The sequence below is a fragment of the Herpailurus yagouaroundi genome, unplaced genomic scaffold, assembly GCF_014898765.1.
Source record: "Herpailurus yagouaroundi ecotype Mexico unplaced genomic scaffold, PumYag 163, whole genome shotgun sequence".
NCBI lineage: Eukaryota > Metazoa > Chordata > Mammalia > Carnivora > Felidae > Herpailurus > Herpailurus yagouaroundi.
In genome coordinates this window covers 48,563,500-48,586,464 of record NW_024412404.1, presented here as the reverse complement: position 1 = coordinate 48,586,464, position 22,965 = coordinate 48,563,500, and the positions used below count along the sequence as shown (strand labels likewise).

The following is a 22,965-nucleotide window of genomic DNA, read 5'->3' as shown; positions in this document are numbered from 1 at the left end:
CTCAGAGCCTGGAGCCTGCTTCGGATTCTGTGTCTCCCTCTCTCTCTGCCCCTCCCCGGTTCATGCTCTGTCTCTGTCTCAAGAATAAATAAACGTTAAAAAAAAAAAAAATTTTTTTTTTTAAATAATCTGCAAGTAATATTAAGTACTTTTTCTGGTTTCTTGTTATAGAACATTACTGCCAGAAAAAAAAAATCCATAGAGAATAAATCTGGCGCTTTAATGAAATAAATCAATTACTTTAAAGCATGCACACAAATAGTGAACTTCCTTACAAAAATCGACCACTCTGATCTACTCTAGTGTTCATAATTCCTAACTTATGATCTAAGAGTATACAGTTTCAAATTGCTCATATAAAAATGTAGTTACTAGGGTGCCTGGGTGGCTCAGTAGGATGAGCATCTGACTCTTGATTTCGGCTCAGACTGTGATCCTAGCGTCATGGATCGAGCCCTGCATTGGGCTCTATGATGAGCAGAGAGCCTGCTTAAGATTCTTTCTCTCCCCCTGCCCCACTGCCCTCCTCCCTGTCTCATACTCTTTCTCTATAAAATTTTTTTAAATGTATTTATTGAATAACTACAAAATAGAAAGTCTTATGTTGACAGTATTTGAAAAATTTTAACTACTACAAGAAAATACTTCAGGCATTCCTCTCAGGTTCAAATACAGCATTCTTATGAGAGCTCTTTTAATTTAACACAGTCTTTTTTTTTAGTCAGGGAAGCCATAAAAATTTAATAATAATTATATAATTATTGTATAATTTATAGCACCAGGGAATAAAGCCAAATACACAAAGATTATCCAATTTTCCATTTATAGCTTTAAGACAGAACTTAATTTTTATCCACAAAAATACCAGCTAGAGGGCATAGTTTACTTCCCCTGAGGAATACATGTATATTAAGTTAAAGACAATACCCAGTAGTTACCTCTTTAACAAGGTGGTTAACAGACTGCTGCCCACCTCCAGAGCCCCACACACTGTCTTTGCGCTTTCCACCTTTAGACATACTCAGAAGCACAGTAGCCTTGTCCAGAGCAGCTCTACCAGAAATAATAACAATAATAATAATTTTGACATCTTAGAAATGCTTCAGGTTGACCTAAAAGCTTTCACGTAACCTAAAATCAATCTAAAATTCAAAATCTAACCTTATTACAAAATAATTGATCTACACTGAGTGGAAACATGTCACATAAAACTTAACTTTTACATAGTTCTGCACCTTCCCACCAGGGCAACCATTCCATTCTGACCTGAAGTAGTCTTAGAAATTTAAGTTAACATCTACACCTGAGCAAATCTAAGACATGGCACTGACTAAATTTAAGTTTCCAGGAAGTTACAAAAAACCATACGGCATGATTCCCAAATATCACATTTAGCTTAAAATTATTTATAACAAAGAACAAGAGTGAAAACATTATTTCCTAATATTTCTGTAGCAGATAAATATAAAATAAAATTGAAAATGGGGCTCCTTTGTTAATACTGTCCATCTTCTTAGAATATTAAATAATTACAGAATGTGAAAACCTGAACAGAGCTTAAAGAAACATTCTCAGTCAAACCCTTCATTTTTATAAGGAAACTGAGGCCCAGAGAAAAGCGGCTTGACATAAAGGTAGCTAATGGCTTAGTTAAAATCCCAAACTTCTACATTACAGTACTGTCCTCTTCCTATTACATCATGTCAACAATCTCTCAATTTTTTTAACAGTGGAGAATATATACAAATGACAAACAGATGTCCACAACGTCTGATTAATTCAAATATCATTTCAATAAAATGCTGTAGAATTTTCCCCAATTTTGAAATTCTAATTAGGAAAATTAATTTACTTACCTAGCCTGTACACAGTCTACAGTTCCTTTGTAACTATCAATATAGGTATTACATAAAATTCCATCTCCAACAGCTCTAGCAATAAACTGGCCAACCAACTACAAAAAAAAAAAAAAGCTATATAAAAAAATCTAAAATGAAACTCTATAGGACACAATTTCTAATACATAAATGATAAAGACTGGCTGGACTACAGAATCAATAACTAAGACATGTTGGAACACTCAAACATCTATCTAGCACCTGCTAGTTATGTTTGACATACATTCCCACATCTTAACCTCCAAGGTAACTACCCATTGGGGGGGTGGGAAGGACACATATCAGTTTTGCTCACTACTGAATCCCCCAACACCTTGCACACTGCCTGAAACACAGTACATAATCAAAAACGCTTGTTAAGCCAGTGACCTAAATTTAAGAGAAAACTCTCTTCGGGGCGCCTGGGTGGCGCAGTCGGTTAAGCGTCCGACTTCAGCCAGGTCACGATCTCGCGGTCTGTGAGTTCGAGCCCCGCGTCGGGCTCTGGGCTGATGGCTCAGAGCCTGGAGCCTGTTTCTGATTCTGTGTCTCCCTCTCTCTCTGCCCCTCCCCCGTTCATGCTCTGTCTCTCTCTGTCCCAAAAAAATAAATAAACGTTAAAAAAAAAAATTAAAAAAAAAAAAAAAAAGAGAAACCTCTCTTCTGGAAATAAAAAAAAAAAATGGGACTAGGTTTTCTCAAAAACTGTCTGATTAAAGGAATTTATTGTATGGAGAAAACACTGTGTAGAAATTTCTATCTGAAAGTATATTCATAGTGTTATTTTGTTTTGTTTTGTTTTTAAAGTAGGCTCCATACCCAGTGTGGGGCTCAAACCCACGACCCCCAGACCAAGTGTCACATGCTCCACCGACTAAGCTTGCCAGACGACCCTATGCATAACATTATTTCTTTTCTTTTCTTTTTTTTTTTTTTACATTATTTCTTATAAAAACTGGAAACAACTTCAGTGTCCAACAATAAAGGTGTGGTTACATGATACATACAATGGGGGTCATTAGGAAATACATTTACTACTTTTTATAGTGTAAGAAAAATCAAGTTTACAAAACAGCACATACAGTATAATTCCATTTCTTATTAAAACAAAAATGCAAGGATATACAAAAACCATACACTGATAAACATCCACAGAAAGTAAAAGAGATTTAACACCAAAATGTTTAACAGTTAACACTGGTTATTTCTGCTGGCTTTTCTTCATTTTGACTTTATTTTTCAGAAATTCTACAATATGAACTTATGTAATCATTTTTTTAACATATGAGTAGTACTGGTATAAAAAGAAAAAAAAAGTCCACGTTTGAATCATAGCTCAATACCTTATCAGACTACTGTCTGGCATAGAAAAGAAACAGCATTTAGGAATTAACTTATACATATATTCCTAAATTAATGTTTAAGTGCTCCTGCCTTTTTAAAAAATTTTAATGTCTATTTATTTATTTTGGGGGGGGGGGGTGGGGAGGACAGAAAAGAAGGAGATAGAGAATCCCAAGCCATCTCCAAGCTGTCAGTGCAGAGCCTGATGCAGGCTCAATCCCACAAACCATGAGATCATGACTTCAGCCAATATCAAGATTCAGATGCATAACGGACTGAGCCACCCAGGTGCCCCAAGTGCTCCTACCTTGACTTAAAACTCTGGTCAAGTAAACAGAAACAATTTCACACATTTTTAATTTCAAATCAGAAAGTCACATTATACTATCAGCATGTATTGAATCTAATAAATACATAAGGCTTTGAGATCAGAATCTAAACAGAAACATAAATCATAAATTTTCTAATAATTTTCCCACAAAGCTACAAAGGGGAACAGACTTATTTATGATTATTTTTATAATAAACATCAGTCAAGCCAATTCAATCTTCAATTATAACAATCTACATATTTTTTAAATTCTAGATCATACAACAGCTTAACCACATATAATAGAGAATATACAAGCAGCAAAAAAACAAAACAAAAAACAAAAGACCTACAAACTATACAGAGCATGGGTGGAAAAGCAGGATATAAAATTACAGTATGATGAAAACTATATTTGAAAAAGAAAAACAGCTAGACAAAAATATGCTAAAATGTCAGAGGGCTATTTTTGTATGGTAAAAAATATGGGTCATTTTGTCCCATTTTATCTACTAAGTTTCTTAGAAGTATGTATTATTTCTATAATTGGAAGTGTAGTGGGGAAGGGGGAGGGAGAGAACGAATAAAAAGAATCATACAAACCTGTGGTGCTCTAGGAGTATCCAATGCCAATTCAGGTAGATCTTTCAATAATTTGTCAAATGATTTTTCTACATCATTTGTGCTCATTACTGTCCCACACAGGTCAGAAAGAAGCTTAGATGTCATTTCTCTATGACTAGCCTTTCCCTCCAATGCCAAGGACACTGCCAACACTGGTACTCCACTTTTCATTTCACCAAGATTTAAATCTCTTAGCATTTCCTATTCAAAAAAAAAAAAAAAGTTAAAAAGTATGTCACTACCTTTAGTTCAATATGATTTTAATTTTGAAAAATCAAGATTTTATCCATATATCCTTACCTCTTCCCCTTTGGAAATAATCAGAAAAGCAGTTAATTTTGTAGGAAAGGATAAATTCATCTTTCTGTGCATATTAATTAGATATTGATCCACTTTGTCAAGCTTTAACTATCTAAACATCACTAAACTCAAGAATGTGAATCATACCTAAAACAGTATGAAACTATATATTGCTAAGTTTGTGTTAGGAATTAACTAACCCTGTCCTTATAATTTTTTTTATTTTCTTTTTAAGTAATCTCTACACCCAATGTGGAACTCAAACTCGCGAACCCAAGATCAAGAGTCGCATACCCTTCCAACTGAGCAAGCCAGGCACCCCTAATTTCTAGGAATATTCTTTTATGAATATTTGTGGAGAGATTCATTTTACATTATCATAAGCTGTTTATACTCTACTTTTCAAAGTTTTCTCTTTGCACTAAAGTTTATACTGTTCACATTAAGTTTAAAGGAGATCTTTTTTTTTTTTAATGTTTATTTTTGAGAGAAAGCATTTGGCGCATGAAAGCAGGGGAGGGCAGAGAGAGGGGGACAGAGGATCTGAAGCGGGCTCTGGGCTGACAGCAGCAAGCCCGATATGGAGCTCCAACTCATAAACCACGAGATCATGACCTGAGCCAAACTCAGACACTCAACCACTGAGCCATCCAGGTGCCCCCCCTCTTTTTTTTTAAAGTTTGTTTATTTAAGTAATCTCTAGACCCAACGTGGAGCTCAGACTCATGACTGGTGATTAAGAGTCACATGCTCTTCTGACTGAGCCAGTCAGGTATCCATAAAAGTTCTTAAACCATCGTTTTTAAGTGGAATTATTGCTTCAAATGCTGGGATTCAGTTAAAATTTCCTATTAAAAATAATAATAGCAGCTGCTAATACTACTGTATATAATGTGTCAAGCATTGTAACAGGCATTTTAGTTTCTATTATCTTATTTAAGACTCAAAACAACCTTTTCAGGGAGATATCATCATATCCATCATACCCAAAGCAATGAAAAATTAAGTACCTGCTGAGAACATATAGCTGGAGTGGCCAAGTTGAAAGTGGGATATAGGCAGTATGACCCTAGAGGCTAAATTCTAACTCAGTTATTTAAAGTGCCTTCCTTTTACAGTTTTCTCAGAGTGTTTAAGTCATGTTACACTACTAAAAGGGTGCCAGAACTATTTTCACAGCCACCTAACTGGTGTCCTTGTTAGCAGTCTCTTCCACTCAATTTCAACTTCCTGGACTATGGTTGAACAACTCACTCACTGCCTTTAAACATGATACTTCTTTCTGGAAAAGTCTCTTCAACCGTCTTACCCTGGCAAACTTCTAATTATCCTTACATAGTTCAGAATCATCTCTAACACTCTTCATTTTATGCTTCCATAATATTCTGTTCATAATACTACTCAGTTAATAAATACATAGTAGACCACTAGTCCCCAGGCTAGGTACATAGGATTCCAACAGTCCCTGTCCTTACAGGATTGAAACTCTTTCTCTGCAATACAAGGCTTCACATGGTATTTTAATATCTATTTATATATCTCTTTCCTCACCTGACTGCGCTTCAAAAGAGCAGGAATCACCTATTACAAATTCCTCCACATGGTATGCACTGAACAAATATTGATTTTATATTCAAATTCTACAAATATAAGGATATCAGACCTCATGGTATTAGACAAACCAAGAAAGCTCAGTCTGAAGTAAAAGAGTATAAATTAAAAAGCCTTTTAAGGAGTTACAATTTTAAAGTTTACTTATTTTTGAGAGAAAAGAGAGAGAGAGAAAGAGAGAGAGAGAGAACACGCATGATGAATGGGGGAGAGGCGCAGACAGAGAATCCCAAGCAGGTCCGCACCAGCAGTGCAGAGCCAGACACTGCGCTTGAACCCACAAACCCATGAGATCATGATCTGAGCTGAAACCAAGAGCTGGTTGCTCAGCCAACTGAGCCACCCAGGATCCCCTAAAGACCTGCAATTTTAGTACTTTAAGTCAGTAATCCTAGTTAGGTAATTTTATTTTACCCTTTTAGATTTATTTTATGAACATAACACAGGAAATGTTCCCACGCAAATTACATTTCAAAAAAACATTTGTTCTCTTAGTTTCTGTATACATTCTTTTTCAGATCTTTGTGTTCTCTTTCTTTTGGACAGAGTACAAAGATAAATTTTATCTTAATCCTGAGCATTGAAATGAATGGCAAAAAAAAATAGAACGACATCAGGCATTAAAAAAATTTTTTTTTTTTAACATTTATTTTTGAGACAGAGAGACAGAGCATGAGCAGGGGAGGGTCAGAGAGAGAGGGAGACACAGAATCCAAAACAGGCTCCAGGCTCTGAGCTGTCAGCCCAGAGCCCGATGCGGGGCTCAAACTCACGGACTGCAAGATCATGACCTGAGCCGAAGTTGGATGCCCAACTGACTGAGCCACCCAGGTACCCCTAAATCAGGCATTTTTAACTGAGATTCCTGAAGAGGTTTGAGAAGGTTCATAGATGCCTGAAATTATATCATATTTTATACACTATCAATTACAAAAATATATAATTGCAAAAATTGTTAAAATGTTGTGCCGTTTTTCAGGTAGGGAATGGCATATAGCCTTCATCACAAGTAGGAAAGAACTAAGTTAAGGATATTTTACTTCATTTCTTAGAAATTCATTTACGTAAAAGAAAATGCTTATTAAAACTTGTTCAGTGATCAAGGATAATTTCGGATATAATGTTTTGCTTTTAATAATGTTTTTTCTATGTTAAGTAAATTATACATGCAATTTTAAACCTACCGCAACTTCATTAGTATCTCCATGCTCAAAATATTCCTGTATGATTGGTGTTAAAGTCTTCTCAAATGCTGTTTCATCCAAAGGCAAAACTACAGTTTCATAAACACAGTTTTCCTAGGAAGGGAAGGAGAAAAAATTACAAATTAACGAATAAAATGCTAAATAAAATTAAATTTGGTTTATAATTTTATATTCCAGGGCCCCTGGGTGGCTCAGTCAGGTAAGTGTCCAACTTGATTTCGGCGCAGGTCATGACCTCACGGTGGTGAGATCAAGCCACAAAACGGGCTCTCTGCTGGGCACGGAGCCTGCCTATGACTCTCCCTCTCTTTCTCTCTCTCTCCCTCCCCCTCTCCCTCTGCCCTTCCTCTGTTCACATATACACTATAAATAAATACTTTTATGTTCTAACTGTATATCCCAACGAATTTTATATTCCATCCTCATTCAGGACAAGAAAAAGATGTGCTACATGCTTTGAAAAACTGATACTAAAATAGAATCCATGTCTTTTTTTTTTTTTTTACAAATCTATGAATAAAACTAACAGTTTAGAACTACTAACCACAGCAAATATGACTTGCTCCCAACCCCCCATCTTGTTAATTTTTTTTTTTTACCTCTCATAATACCAGTCCTTCAGTGACCAAGAAGCTTAAGATGACTTCCTATCATACCTACTGTTTTCATTAAAACTTCACTTTAAAAAAAAAAAAATGAAGGAACCAAAGATTTCATGATTAATATTATAATAAAAGTCTTTGTAACAAGAATCAATGCTATAGTGACTAAAAAATCTCTAAGAAAAAGCATTACTCAACAGAAATTTCAAAAAACAAGGAAATTCATGTCTATTAATTTTCTATCTCCCTTCTCCTCTGGAAAAAGGCCAGAAATGTTCATGTGCAACTTGTGACTAGTTTTAGTCTCACTTGAAAGACTGTATGTTAAGATTAGGATATATAGGGGCACCTGGGTGGCTCAGTTGGTTAAGCATCTGACTTGATATCAGCTCAGTCGTTATTTATCTCGCGGTTCGTGAGTTCAAGCCCCACTGCAGGCTCTGCCTTGACAGCTCTGTCACTCTCCCTCTCTCTCTCAAAATAAGTAAATAAACTTAAAAAAAATATTTCCATGTCCAACAATTAGCTAAAACAAACAAGTATATACAAATAATATGCAATAAAAACAATCTATCATATGCCCTGATAATTTCCTATCTAAAATTTTTATCACCATGCAAAGACAGTTCTTTAGAAAAGATATCATAACGTCTGGGATTTGTTTCAAAATAATCCAGAGCATGGGGGGGTGGGAGTGGTGCATGCAGGAGGGATACAAGAGGAAGAGTAAACATAGGTACAGTATAAAATAAGACTGCCTATGAGTTATTAATTATTGAAGTCAGTAAAGCTGGGAGAGGAGTACAAGCAGTTTCATTGTACTATTCTACTTTTGTAAGCTACACATTTTCCATTAAAAATATAAATATATAGGAGCTCTTGGCTGGCTCAGTTGATGGAGTGTGCAACTCTTGATCTTGGGGGCTGTACGTTTAAGCCCCATGTTGGGTGTAGAGATTACTTAGAAATTAAGTTTTTAAAAAAATAAAAATAAAATATATGTATATGTTCATTATAAAATCTATTAAAAACTTACATCCTCATCAATGGACCTAAGTGAAATAAGACTGAGAAAGACAAATATCATATGATTTCACTCATATGTGGAATCTAAAAAAGTAAATAAATAAACAAACAAAATAAATCAGACCTGCAAACACAAACTGACAGTTGCCAGAGAGGAGGGGCAAGATTGACGAAGGGGAGTGGGAAATACATGCTTCCAGTTATGGAATGAGTAAGTCATGGGAATAAAAGGCACAGCATAAGGAAGAAAAACAAAATTTACATTCTCATATTGAAGAAAGACATTTATGTTCCCAAAATAAAATTTACCATAAGGTTATCATCCTAAACAGTAACACTTAAAAGGAACCTAATACCTATTAACTCTTTTATGATATTCAAAATAATATCTATTTTTCTCGATTTTCATTACTATAGAAATTATATTAACTCAACAGAATTTACTGAAAAATAACCAGCTTGATAATCCTAAGTGAATCTGTAAAGACCTACTTTTGACTCACTTTAGAAATGAAGGGAAAATTTATCACTATCAATTAATTTGGTTTCCTAATCCAAAATTTACCTAACAGTCTGAGAGTACTGAGTATATGTAGGATTTAGATACAGGTAGTAATGTGTGTGTATACACACGTATGTGTTACACATATGTATACACACACATTATGTATATACACACACATACTACAAATCATATATATATGATTGACAGGCACAGAGTATAGATATGGAACATATGACCTGACAAATGTATGAGTAAACTACAAACATGAAGGTGAAAAATTTATAAGCATTTTAAACATGGATTTTAAAAAGAAAGTAAAACACTGATACCTGGTCATCATCATAGTTAGGATCTTTCACATCCACCTCCTCCACATCATATACCTGTCCAGGTGTACCCCAGACACCTTTGCCTCCTGCTCCACCTGAAAAAGTTTAGAATTGAGAAAGAAAAGAACACAAAGTTCATAGTTCTTAAAGTTTAGTTGAAATCTGAAATAATTCTAGATATTCAGATATTAACAGTTAAAAACTGAATTTTAATTTCTATGCTAATTTTTTTCCAGTTGAGTTATACTTTTTTTTTTTTTTTTAATTTTTTTTTCAACGTTTATTTATTTTGGGGACAGAGAGAGACAGAGCATGAACAGGGAAGGGGCAGAGAGAGAGGGAGACACAGAATGGGAAGCAGGCTCCAGGCTCTGAGCCATCAGCCCAGAGCCCGACGCGGGGCTCGAACTCACGGACCACGAGATCGTGACCTGGCTGAAGTCAGACGCTTAACCGACTGCGCCACCCAGGCGCCCCGAGTTATACTTTAAATTTTTTACTCAGATCACTTTTTCAGTAATGATTAGATATTATATATTTTATAACCTATTTCCAAAACATCAAGTTGAAATAGCTTATAAAGTTAAAACTAAAAAGGCAGATGCTTTAAAATAAAAGCTTTTTTAAAAGCTTTAAAAAAAAGCTACAGAAAAATAGCTGTATCAGGGACCCCAAGGGGCCATGATACTGTATGTAGCTAAGCTCTAAATTTTATTGGACATTTCATAAGGCCAAAACAACAATATGTTGAGCCAATAAGATGTGGCATAGGAAACTTAACAAGGGAAAAATTATTTAACAAAAAGCAGTTTCCACTGTTAAGTGTTTCAAAGTCAAATACTCTTTTTTTTAAGGTTTATTTATTTGGGGGGCAGGGGGGAGTGGCAGAGAGGGAGACAGAGAATCTGAAGCAGGCTCCACACTGTCAGCGCAAAGCCCAAAGCAGGGCTCAACCCCACAAACTGTGAGATCATGAACTGTGCCGAAGTCGGACACTAAACCAACTGAGCCACCCAAGTGCCCATTTATTTTCTTTTAATTAATTATCTTGAGAGAGAGAGAGACAGACAGACTGCGTGCACAGGGGAGGAGCAGAGAGAAAGAATCCCAAGCAGGCTCAGCAGTGCCAGCGCAGAGCCTGAAGTGCTCAATCCCACAAACAATGAGATCATGACCTGAGCTGAAATCAAGAGTCAGAGGCTTAACAGACTAAGCCACTCAGGCACCCCTCAAATACTCTTTAAATATAAATGTACACGTTAAACTATACTTGACAACTGGCAATATGTTACAAATGACTAAGCTATTTAAGCATTAACTGCACTTATCTTTATTTCTCTGTACTTCTATATGCGAACTGACCAGTTGAAGTTTAACAATTCCAACTTTCAAAGTGGTTTTTCTACATAAACTGAAATGTTTTTGTAAGTCTCAACATATTGCATTATTTTTAAAGAATTTTTCAGTATCACCAATTATTTTTAGGTTGTATTTTTATACCAAGAGTATAATCCCTGCCACTAGAACAAAACAGAATCTGGTTACTAGGATTCATTTTTATCCAACCAATGGTTGTAGAGCCATTCAACAAGAATAACAGTTTTTGGCAGATCACAAAAAGATTTTACAAGATTCCTAGGCTACAAATTGAAGTTCCCACCATTCAGAAACTAGTGAAATCTCCAAATTACATCAAAATCCTACCATAGACCAAAACTAACAGACCCCTTATCAACAAATATTTAAATATGTGCAACTACTCCAGGCCCTGGAAATAGCAATGAAACAGACCAATCCACTTCAGTTTCCAAAAGAGAGCAAAACACAACTTGGGTGGTGCCTGGCTGGCTCAGTGGGTAGAGCATCTTAACTCTTGATCTCAAACTGTAAGTTCGAGCCCTATGTTGGGTGAGAGACTACTTACAAAATAAAATCTTTTAATCAACCAACCAATCAGTCAAAGAGAACTCAGAACCACATCTATAAAATTATTCAAATTCTGATCCAGAGGGGCGCCTAGGTAGCTCAGTTAAAGTTAGGTGACTGACTCTCGGTCTCGGTTCAGATCATGATCTCAACATTCTTGGTTCACGAGCTGGAGCCCCTGCATTGGGATTCCCTCTCTCTCTCTCCTCCTCCCCTGCTTGCGCGTGTGCTTTCAAAATAAACTTGAAAAAAAAAAAAATTCTGGGGGCACCTGGGTGGCTCAGTTAAGCCTCCAACTTCAGCTCAGGTCATGGCCTCACAGTTCATGAGTTCAAGCCCCACATCATGCTCTGTAGTGACAGCTCAGAGCCTGGAGCCTGCCTTGGATTCTGTGTTTCCCTCTCTCTCTGCTGCTCCCCCACTCATATTGTGTCTCTCTCGCTCTCAAAAATAAACATTTTTTAAAAAAATTTTTTTAACGTTTATTTATTTTTTGAGACAGAGAGAGACAGAGCATGAACGGGGGAGGGTCAGAGAGAGGGAGACACAGAATCTGAAACAGGCTCCAGGCTCCGAGCTGTCAGCACAGAGCCCGACGCGGGGCTTGAACTCACAGACCGCGAGATCATGACCTGAGCCGAAGTCGGCTGCTTAACCGACTGAGCCACCCAGGCGCCCCTCAAAAATAAACATTTTAAAATTTTTTTAAAAATTCTGATCCAGATATTAGCAATCCAACTTATATCTATCATGTATTCTTAACAAAGGACATAATTATATTCATTAGATAATTGGTATAATGAATCTCTCTCTTTTTTTTTTTTTTTAACTTTTAAAAGTTAAGTAATCTCTGCCCCCAATATTGGGCTCAAACTCATGACCCTGAGATCAAGTGTCACATACTCCACTGACTGAGCCAGCCAGGTACCCCAGGTATGACGAATTTCTGACTCTACTTTTAAGCAAAGTTAGAGAATACATGCACAATTCATAACTGTACAAAACATCCATGTATATTTTGCTGAAAAGAAAGTTCTGCTCAAGAAACTGAATCTCCTCAAGAAAAAAAGGCTCAACTTAAAAACAAGTGGGATGGTCCTCAGATTATTACTTTGTAAAAACATACACAAATCATAGCCTCTTACACCATCATTGTTTAAATTTCTCATATTCCTAGAACAAGGAAACCATAGTATAAGGTAATATTGTTTTGTTTGCTTCTGTGGAAATGGGACACACCAACCTTTCTTTGGCAGTCCCCTTCCTTTCCCAGATCTGGATCGCCTATCTAGCAACCTTCCCTTTGGACTGGTTGGTACAGTTACTCCACTTCTAAGGGCTTCACTTCCATTATCACTGACTGAATCGCCTCTGCCAGAGTCCCGGGATGAGTTTTTCCTCAGGCGCCTTTTTGCCTTGGCATTAATTCTAGCTTCATTAATGGAGGATGCCGAAATCCAATTTCCATTTATCTCATTTTTTATTTCCTCAGTCCCAGCATTTTCTTCATCACCAGAAAAGAGAGAGTCACTTAAATTATCAGGATCTTAAAGAGGAAAATGAAGAAAGAAAATTCTAAGTAAGTACTTTAACCATTCACTGTCATACCAGTTATAGTCATAAGTTAAGTTGAATCACATGAAATTACATTTTTTAGGTCAGTAACAAGTCACATATTGGAAATTTCACATGATTAAATCTAATAAATGACAACTAAACAGGATTACTTTTCACATTATCATAGAAAATAAGACAGTGAATTTTAATGAGCAAAGTTTAATGTTATCTCATATGTTTAGAAATAAATTTTATGTTAATATACAACCACAAATAAATCCTTTAGACTTCTGTGAGCTAAGGGAGTTAAGCAATTGGAGATAGTAAGAAAAGACTAAGAATCTTGAGAGGAGAGATAAACTAATTATCTAGAGAATGCCTATTATTTATCAGGCACTGTGCTGGGCGTTCTGTCATTTACCCACAAGTTTGAGAACTATTTATTACATACTGGATCATTACTACAGATAAGGAAACTAAGACTGAGAGTGTTTAAATACCTTGCCAAACACCTCCTGATTAATTACAGATACTTAGGAAATATTCTAATCCAAAGAACCTGAAAGATACTTGGCAAATAAATGATCACATAATATTACTGAGCTGAACCATTGAGGCTTCATTGCTCTGAAAGATAAAGCTTGCTTTTAAAGCTTTAATTCACCTCTCCAAACCTGACTTATATTACTTACCATCTTCTGAAAATCTTCCAGCCTATGTAAGATTTGTACATTATCCCCTGAAAGACAGTAACATATCTGGAGTTCCCAATGGTCCTATTTAGAATGTCATCCTCATTGCTGTTTTCACTTATCAAAATCTTTTAGGATATACTCAAGTTTTATTTCCTTCACATAACTTTCCTAACAATTCTAGCCACAATAACACTAATGCCCACACTCTATTCATTCACCACATTACAGAAACCACTTTGTTATTTCTATTTATGCAGGAGTCTTGCTTTTCCAAATAAGTCATAAGCCTCAAAAGAGGAACCATGCCTTTACCTGTACTTCTTTGTACCCTCAGCACCTAACTGAGTATCCTTCATACCAACAACTCAAATGTCCATGGAGATACCTGGCTTTGCTCTAAAAAACTCAGAAAGCTACTGAATTAGGGACCCTTGGGGCAGAGTTTTGTTTGTTATGGCTAAGTCAAGTCAGAGTTGAATCTCTCAAGTGGTTTTAAACATTCCTAAATGTAATTAGGCTGTGTCAAGTCCATGTGTATAGACTTTAACATGTCTTAATACGTTGAAGCTGAAAATTTCTTAAGTCAACCTATAAAAAACATAGATGTGTTAAAATCTTTATAATTCTTGACAAAAAAGTATGAAAGTTAAGAACACTGTGATAGGGGCGCCTGGGTGGCGCAGTCAGTTAAGCGTCCGACTTCAGCAGGTCACGATCTCGTGGTCCATGAGTTCGAGCCCTGCGTCGGGCTCTGGGCTGATGGCTCAGAGCCTGGAGCCTGTTTCTGATTCTGTCCCTCTCTCTCTGCCCCTCCCCCGTTCATGCTCTGTCTCTCTCTGTCCCAAAAATAAATAAACGTTGGAAAAAAAAAATTAAAAAAAAAAAGAACACTGTGATAATCAAAAACAAACAACAACATTAAATAGAGTCCATCATTAGTCTCTGTGCTTTCCAACCATTCTCCAAACTGCATGGAAATGGATTCTGTAAAACATGCCCCCACTGAAAACCCTTTGAAGGTTTTCCCACTAGTTCAAAATAAAGTTTAAACTCATTATCTTGTAACTTAACATCCTACATAATCTTGCCCCTGCTTATGTCACCAGAATAACTGCTGACCACTACCACATTCAAATGGTCAGAGCTTAGACTGATATCACATGCAGTGATGGAGAGATTGGTTTAGCAGAGGAATACAGAATATATAAGTTAAAAGAGAAAGTATAAAGTGAGAGACCAGCTAAGAAAATGTTGCAATAATTCATTCACTAACTGAAAAGAGCAAGGGTAGTAACTTTGGGTTAAATAAAGTGACACTTAAAGAAAAATAAAGGACTTTTAAACAGAATAAAGAAGCATGAAATGAAGTCTTAGAAGTTTTCAGATGGGAAGTCAGTGTTAGAGGGTGAATGTGAGACACCATCATAACCATCATCATAACTGAACTACTATACTACAACTACTAGCAACAGTCATAGTCACAGCAGTAGTGCAACGTCTTTTGTCATTATCGTCACCGTTGTTACCACTAGGTACCAGGTTCTATGGTAGGCACTCTACATACGTGATCTATAATCTTCACAAAGCTCTATAACAAAGCTGTTTATCCTCAATTTACAGATGGAAGATGTTTCATAGAAAAGTCACATATCTAAAAAGGATTATGGCCAGTATTCAAATCCACGCTTAAATATCAGATGATTATAACTGTAGAAAATACAGAGCTAGAGTACAGCAGAGTAGTGACAGCTAAAGACACAGGACAAGGGAGTGATTATAAGAGAGAAAAGCAGAAGAGGAAGGAGAAAAAAAAGACCAGAGATCAGACAAGTTAAATGGAATTTCAAGTAAGAGTAGGTAATTGAAGAAAACATTAAACATTTACCTGTAACATATTGCTTTCATTATTCTACAATTAAGGCAAACCACCAAACTCATCCAGAAGATAAAAGACCTCAAATTATAATAAACTGCTTTAAACTGTCCCTTGGAGTCCTAAGTATTCAATTTAAACATCATTTCCTACAATTGGATTTCTTTTCAACTATTTTAATATCCTTTCAAATATGTTTGTATGACTGCAGCAGAACATATCTAGGTATATTTTATATATTAGACCTTATAATTTTTAACTCATGTTTCTATCAATTACTCATTTATATTTCACTATTCATACTTACCTAGGTTTAGGGTTCCATAACCACTATTGATCTGACTTTAAAAAAACCAAAATTCAAAAGATGAAAAATCTCACCATTCAGAATATTTCAAAATCCTACTTAACTCTACCAAGATTAGTCTGAAAGCTATATTTTAAGTTGTCTGAAGTTACTCAGCGTTTGGACAAATATTCTACAAAACCATTTTTATGGAAAATAAGGAAAATACCATAGGTAATTTATAATAAATAAATTATTAGGAAAGAAATCAGAGAAATCAATCAATAACAGTTTATATTGCAGAAACCAACTAGTTCATTTGAAAATATTAATGAGGAAGTTCACTATTCTTCTCCATTCTGTAGCACATAGTTTATTATAAACAGTGGAAAGTTAGAATGTATGGAATGTGAAAAGATGGGCAGAAAAGAACATGTGAAGAATTTCTACAAAAATCAGAATCACAAACTTGATTTTTTAAAATAATACAACTTACGTGTAGCATAATAAGATGGCTTTTAAAGTAAAGATGGTTTTAGTATTATGTTTTCATAAAATTTGATATGACCTCAAACTTGCTCACAATATAGTCAAGGTTCAAAATATTCTTACTTACCTGTGGGGTTTACATTCAGTATCTGCTCATTTTCTACATCCATTGTTCCTTAATGTCACTTGCACTGATTGAATTACTAATGGGAGTCTTCCCTTGGGATCTGTTTCCTTAAAAAGAAAAAAAAAAACCTTCAACATCTTCCAAACTGATAGAATTAAGGTAAATTCAACTTACTTAATCACATTGTAAAAAAAAATAAAACCAGCACATAATTTTTTTTTTTAATTTTTTGGATGTTTTAATTTATCTTTGAGAGACAGAGAAAGACATAGCACTAGTCAGGGAGGAAGAGAGAGGGAGACACAGAATCTGAAGCAGGCTTCAGGCTGTGACCTGTCAGCACAGAGCCCAACACAGGGCTTGAACTCACGAACCACCACATCATGACCTGAGCCGAGTTTGGACACTTAACCAACTGAGCCACCCAGGCGCCCCAGCACATAATTTTTTTTTTTAACATTATTTTTTGTGAGAGAGAGAGAGAGAGAGAGAGAGAGAGAGCGTGTATGTGTGTGTGAGTGAGCAGGGGAGAGGAAGAGAGACAGGGGAACAGGGGATCCAAAGCAGACGTCACATTGACAGCAAAGAGCCTGATGTGGGGCTCGAACTCACAAACCATGAGATCATGACCTGAGCCAAACTAAGCCACCCAGGCTCCCCTAATTTCATTTTTTTTTAATTTTTTTTAATGTTTATTTATTTTTGAGACAGAGAGACAGAGCGTGAACAGGGGAGGGGCAGAGAGAGAGGGAGACACAGAATCTGAAACAGGCTCCAGGCTCTGAGCTGTCAGCACAGAGCCCAACGTGGGGCTCGAACTCAGACTGTGAGATCATGACCTGAGCCGAAGTCGGACGCTTAACCGACTGAGCCACCCAGGCACCCCTCCCCTAATTTCATTTTTAAAAAAAGAGCTCTCTTTACTTTGAAAAATAGTTTACCACAATTAACATTTGGTTTCAATCTTCCTGAAAAGTGTATCTGTGTCCAAAATAACCCTCCATACTTCTGAATGTGCCAAAGCACCCCTCTAACTTGAAGTAAAAGATGTATTTGCTATACATGGTTATTTCAAGTTAAAGCAGCATATACATACTCCAAATTTTTCAGGACTATCAGTCCTCATAATTAATCTGATGTACATAATATTGTATAGTTCACTACCAATGAATTGAGAACTACTACAAAACGCAAGCAACGGTTTTGGTTAATCAAGCATATCACAGGATTCTGTTCTTTATCACACCACAACACATCTGAAGGCAGATACAGCTGACATTTCATCACCCAGGTGTCTATAATTAGCATTATAAGACTTTGGAAGAAATTGTTAATGGTGTTTTCTATAGTAAGAGTATTTTCATAATCAGGGCACCTAGGTGGATCAGTTGGTTAAGCGTCTGACTTCAGCTCCGGTCATGATCTCACCATCCATGAGTTCGAGCCCTACATCGGGCTCTGTGCTGACAGCTCTGAACCTGGAGCCTGCTGCAGATTCTGTGTCTCCCTCTCTCTCTGCCCCTCCCCCCCCCACAGTCTCTGTCTCTGAAAAATGAATAAACCTTTAAAAAAATTTTTAAAGAAAAAAGAGTATTTTCATAATCTGAAAACCCCATTCTTATTTTTAAAAATTTTTAAAGATTTTAAAGAAATCTCTACAGACCCAATGGGGCTCAAACTTACAACCCTGAGATCAAGAGTCACATGCTCTAGGGGTGCCTGTGGCTCAGTTGGTTGAGCATCCGGCTTCAGCTCAAGTCATGATCTCACAGTCCATGGGTTCGAGCCCTGCGTGGGGCTCTGTGCTGACAGCTCAGAGCCTGGAGCCTGCTTCAGATTCTATGTCTCCCTCTCTCTCTGCCCCTCCCTTGCTCATGCTCGGTCTCAAAAATAAATAAAAATATTTAAAAAAAAAGTAAAAGAAAAAAAAAAAGAGAGTCACATGCTCTACTGAACCCACCCAGGGCACCCCTATTTTTTTAAAAAAAAAAAAAAAAAAAATGTGCCTAGGGGCGCCTGGGTGGCTCAGTCAGTTAAGCAGCTTAAGCTCAGGCTCTTTTTTTTTTTTTTTTTTTTTTTTTTTTAAAGAAAAAGGCGTTTGTTTTAATCTAAGGTAATGATCCCACAGTTTTTGAGTCTAAGCCCCATGTCGGGCTCCACACTGACGGTGTGGAGCCTGCTTGGGATTCTCTCTTTCCCTTTCTCTGCCCTTCCCCTGCTCACACACATTCTCTATCTCTCAAGAATAAATAAAATAGTCTACGGCCATACCACCCTGAACGCGCCCGATCTCGTCTGATCTCGGAAGAATAAATAAAATAATGTTTTAAAAAACTTGACTATTTAAAAAAGGAGTAAGTACAATGGTAGTAGCAACTCAGTATTTTAGACCTTAGCTTCAAAATGACTTAAAAATTATTAATGCTGTAAGGTGTTGAAACCAGTTACCTTTAACTTAGTGATATAAATCTAATGTTACATGAAAGACTAGCAAAATATATTTCATGAAAACTATTACCAGAAGGTATAACCAAATATGATTTTAGAATCTCTCTGTAACTATTTTTCAAATAGTGGTTTATAGTACTTAAGCATTGATCTGTTCAAATCATATAAGTTAGATATAAGCCCTTCCAGTCATTTATAATCATTTCACGAGCAGTGTGCTTTAAGATATGCACAAATTAATGAAAGACTAATAAACTAATTAAAGGAAAGTCTTTCTCAAATAACCTACTATAAGATCTCATTTTAAGATAATAATATATGATGCCTCCTGGGACTCAACTTTTTTTTAAGTGAACTTTTCCCCCAACATGGGGCTCAAACTCAGGATTCCAAGATCAAGAGTTGCATGCTGCACTGAACTGAGCCAGTGAGGCACCCCTCACCTGACTTTTAAATTCCTCAATATATCGTTTTAACATCTCAAAAGTTTATAGCCCCTTTGCTCCAGTTTTCAAAAGGGTATTATTTTGTAAAACAAGAATAAACACACCTTAATGCTAAAATGGTAAACTTCTGAATATGGCATAATCCTTAGGCTACTAAGATGCTATATTGCTTCAGAAGAAAATGGGGTGATCACTCTCTAATTCTATTCAGAATAAACAGATTCTACATAATGATCTTTCTAATATCATAATTTCCAACAACTCTGGATTTAAGGGGGAAAATGAACCTTAAAGATATGTATATAGAGATACATATAAATATATGAACAAAAATAGTTTGTAAACCTAAGCATATAGTGTTCTCGTGTCTTAAAATTTGTCATATCTCACTTCAGTATATGGGTTACATGATACAGAAAAGTGAAAATGTCCTATGATGTGTGTATGAGCTTTTTAAAATAGAATTACATTAGAAAGTCTTTTTCATACTTGATGCAAGTATGATCATTGACAGGACACTTTCTGCAGAACCTTGCTACTAAAGGAAATTATTATAACTAATATTTATAAAGCCTTTTATAATTCACAGAGAATTTTACATGCATCATTTCATGTACTTCTCAGAACAACTTTGAGGTTTCCATTTTGCACACAACCAAATTCAGAGAAGGTAGTTAATCTGTCCAGATAGAGACAGCTGCTCAATGGAAGAACCAGAATTAGAAACCAGACCTTTTCAATCCAGTACTGCTTGCACAAGTTCAATATAAGATTTTAATATATCACAAGAAGATTCTTTTTTAGGGGCTAACAGACAGAAGCTTATTAAAACACAGACTTATTAAAGTCTTTGGGGCTAACAGACAGAAGCTTATTAAAACACAGTATTTAAAGATACTACTTTAAATACTACTTTCCAAACACTAAAAATAATATTTATTTAAAGTATTACACAGAAGACATTCAGTTAGTCAAAGAAAATTATTAGGTAATGACTATCATCTATAACTTACCATATTTGTTTTTATTAAGTAATCCTAACCCCAAAAAAAGTGTCGTCTGTGTCTTTAGGCAATGGTAACGCAATCAAGAACTCAGTCACACTTGATAGCAACACAGACATTTTAAGAATTTAGAGAAGGATAAAAATACATTGCATGTTTTTCCTCTCTTCAATTCGTGGAGCTTTTTTCCAGTTTACTTAACAATCCTTAAGATTTTTGCCCCAAAGTTAACAAAAATATAAAGCAAAAACTCCAAAAGCCACATCCTTCATACTAAACAATAAAATTAATTTGGAATAAAAAAACAAAACTCTACATGTAAGTTGAGCAAAACTAAGGCTAGCATTAAACAATTTTCACTTATTTAATAGTTTTACAGAAACATATACTCAGAAGTATTCAATTGCCAAGAGACATTCCCTAAAAGACAAAGCCTCCCCCCCCTCCCCCCCCAAAAATCTGTTCCCTGAAATACACCCCACAAACCACTCTGACATTTTCTGGAGTCAAGTTTAGGCCATATGCTAACCAGAAAATTATTTGTATTCATTCCAGGGCCACAATCACAGCTAATTAGCAACTTAAAATCAGCTAAAAGTATTCAACCACAATGATGCAAAAGCAAGCACTGCAGAAAATATCAAAGTGTCCTGTATTTTCGCACTCCCAGACACTATTTTCCCGTTCTCATTACTACAACAGAAAAAAAAAAATTAAAATATAATTCAAAGATCCCTGCTGAGATTGTAAGGAATTTAAGAAACCTATAATGAAGGAAGGTTAATGGCACAAATACGAATAATTAAACTCAGAACACATCTGCAGTGCTCCCTTTTTAGAAGAGTATATGAAGGTTTCTAAAAAGCCTCACATTAATAAGAATGCCCAAATCGTAAAACTTAGCAGAAAAAATACAAAACAGGCGGTGACTCTTTTTTTTTTTGTCTTCCACACGAAGCCGCATTTTTGATCATTTTACTCATTGCAGATCCTGCACAGTTGCTGGTTCCATAACCAGTTCTCACAAAGGCATACGAACAGGACATACTGACTTCTGCAGTTAGTTTTTGAAGCTCCAGAGGAGTGGGGGGGCGGGGGACCCCTTCTCGTGTACATTGCAGAACCGAATTGCCAAATGCAGCAGACTCGGCCTGCGCTTCACAGAAAGAGGGCTCCCTTCCTGTCTTTGTTTTCCCTGGGAGATTTTCACTTGAACTAAAAAAGCGCCCCTTTGCCCCAAGTCCGCGCAGGGCTGGGGAGGCGGGCACGTGTCCGCCTCCCAGCGGCCCCTCCCGCAGCAGCTGGCCCTCCTCCCCGCCGCGGGTGCAGGCCGGGACCCCGCGGGCCCTAGTCCAGGCAGGCCCCAGGGGCTGCTGGACCGCAGCGGGGCGGGCCTGGGCTCCGGGTTGCGGGCCGAGGGCCAGGGTCGGTGATCGCCGAGCGGGGGACCGCGTCTTCAGGGGGGCCCCCCAAGGGACGCCGGGGGGGGGGGGCGCGGAAGGCGCGAACCTTCCTCACAGGATTTCAGTCAGGCCAGAAAGACGTCTCCCAACGCCCTCCCCTCAAAATAAAAATGAAAACTCGGCCTTCTCGAGGATGAGGAGTAGTCCCTCGCTGGCGAGCGCCCCGCGCACCCCGCTACGCGGGAGGGGATGCAGGAGGGGGCGGGCCCGCGCCACCGCGCTCCGGGCCCGGGCCCAGAAGGAGGGAACAGGGGCCCGCCCTCCGCCGCCCGGGCGTTGGGGCGGCCGCGGCCCTACTTGCGGGGCTCCGAAGAGGAGGCCGGACCCTCGCCCACCCGGCCGGGACTCGGCCGCGGCCTCACGCCCCCTCCCCCTCCCAACGTGCGGCTGCCTCAAGAGGAGACGGAGCTGAGGGAGAGGACGCAGTCGTCCCGGGAGTGCGAGCCGCCCCGCTGGTACTGACCCCTCGGGCCGCTGCCGCCGCTTGCCCAGGTCCTCGGTCCGCCGGCCCAAACCCCGCTGCTCAGCCTCTGCCGCCGCCTCGGAGCGTCTCTGCCCCCTCTCGCTCTGTTTGTTTTTGTTTTGTTCTACCCAGTAACACGGGGGCGAGAGAGCGGCGTTTATTGGTCAAAGCGAGGAGGTCCGCTGGCCAATCGCGGCGGTGGAGCGGGAGCAGAGGAGGAAAAGAGAGGGAAGTGAAACGTGGAAAGCTGGGCTGGGGCGCCGGAGGGCGCATGCGCACCTGACTCCTGGGACAGGCTGGAGTGGGAGCCGGGCGGGAAGCTGGAGGCGGGAGGTTGGGAGGCGCCGCCAGATGGAAGCGTAGGCGAAAAGGCAGTGCCTTGGGGTGAGGACTAGGCCGAGGCTGTCTTGACCCGTTCACCCTTTCCTCTTACAGGCTAGTCAGCAATCTCGCCT

At 37.8% G+C, this 22,965-nt stretch overlaps 1 protein-coding gene across 3 annotated transcripts in view; it reads right to left on the bottom strand.

Moving 5' to 3' along the window:
- PDCD4 (programmed cell death 4) overlaps positions 1-22,683 on the bottom strand; it is a 29,454-nt gene extending 6,771 nt beyond the window's left edge. Inside the window, exons 1-8 of one of the 3 annotated variants that reach the window (XM_040486413.1) lie at positions 22,511-22,670; positions 16,687-16,793; positions 12,903-13,205; positions 9,734-9,828; positions 7,251-7,364; positions 4,135-4,356; positions 1,857-1,954; positions 939-1,053 (exon numbers count right to left, since the gene is read on the bottom strand). In XM_040486413.1, coding sequence (XP_040342347.1) covers positions 939-1,053; positions 1,857-1,954; positions 4,135-4,356; positions 7,251-7,364; positions 9,734-9,828; positions 12,903-13,205; positions 16,687-16,729 — 990 coding nt within the window. In that variant the 5' untranslated portion in view covers positions 16,730-16,793; positions 22,511-22,670. Of the gene's footprint in view, positions 1-938; positions 1,054-1,856; positions 1,955-4,134; positions 4,357-7,250; positions 7,365-9,733; positions 9,829-12,902; positions 13,206-16,686; positions 16,794-22,510 lie in introns of all 3 variants that reach the window. The other 2 variants (XM_040486416.1, XM_040486415.1) reach the window with 2 other exon arrangements.
- Positions 22,684-22,965: the final 282 nt, after the last annotated feature.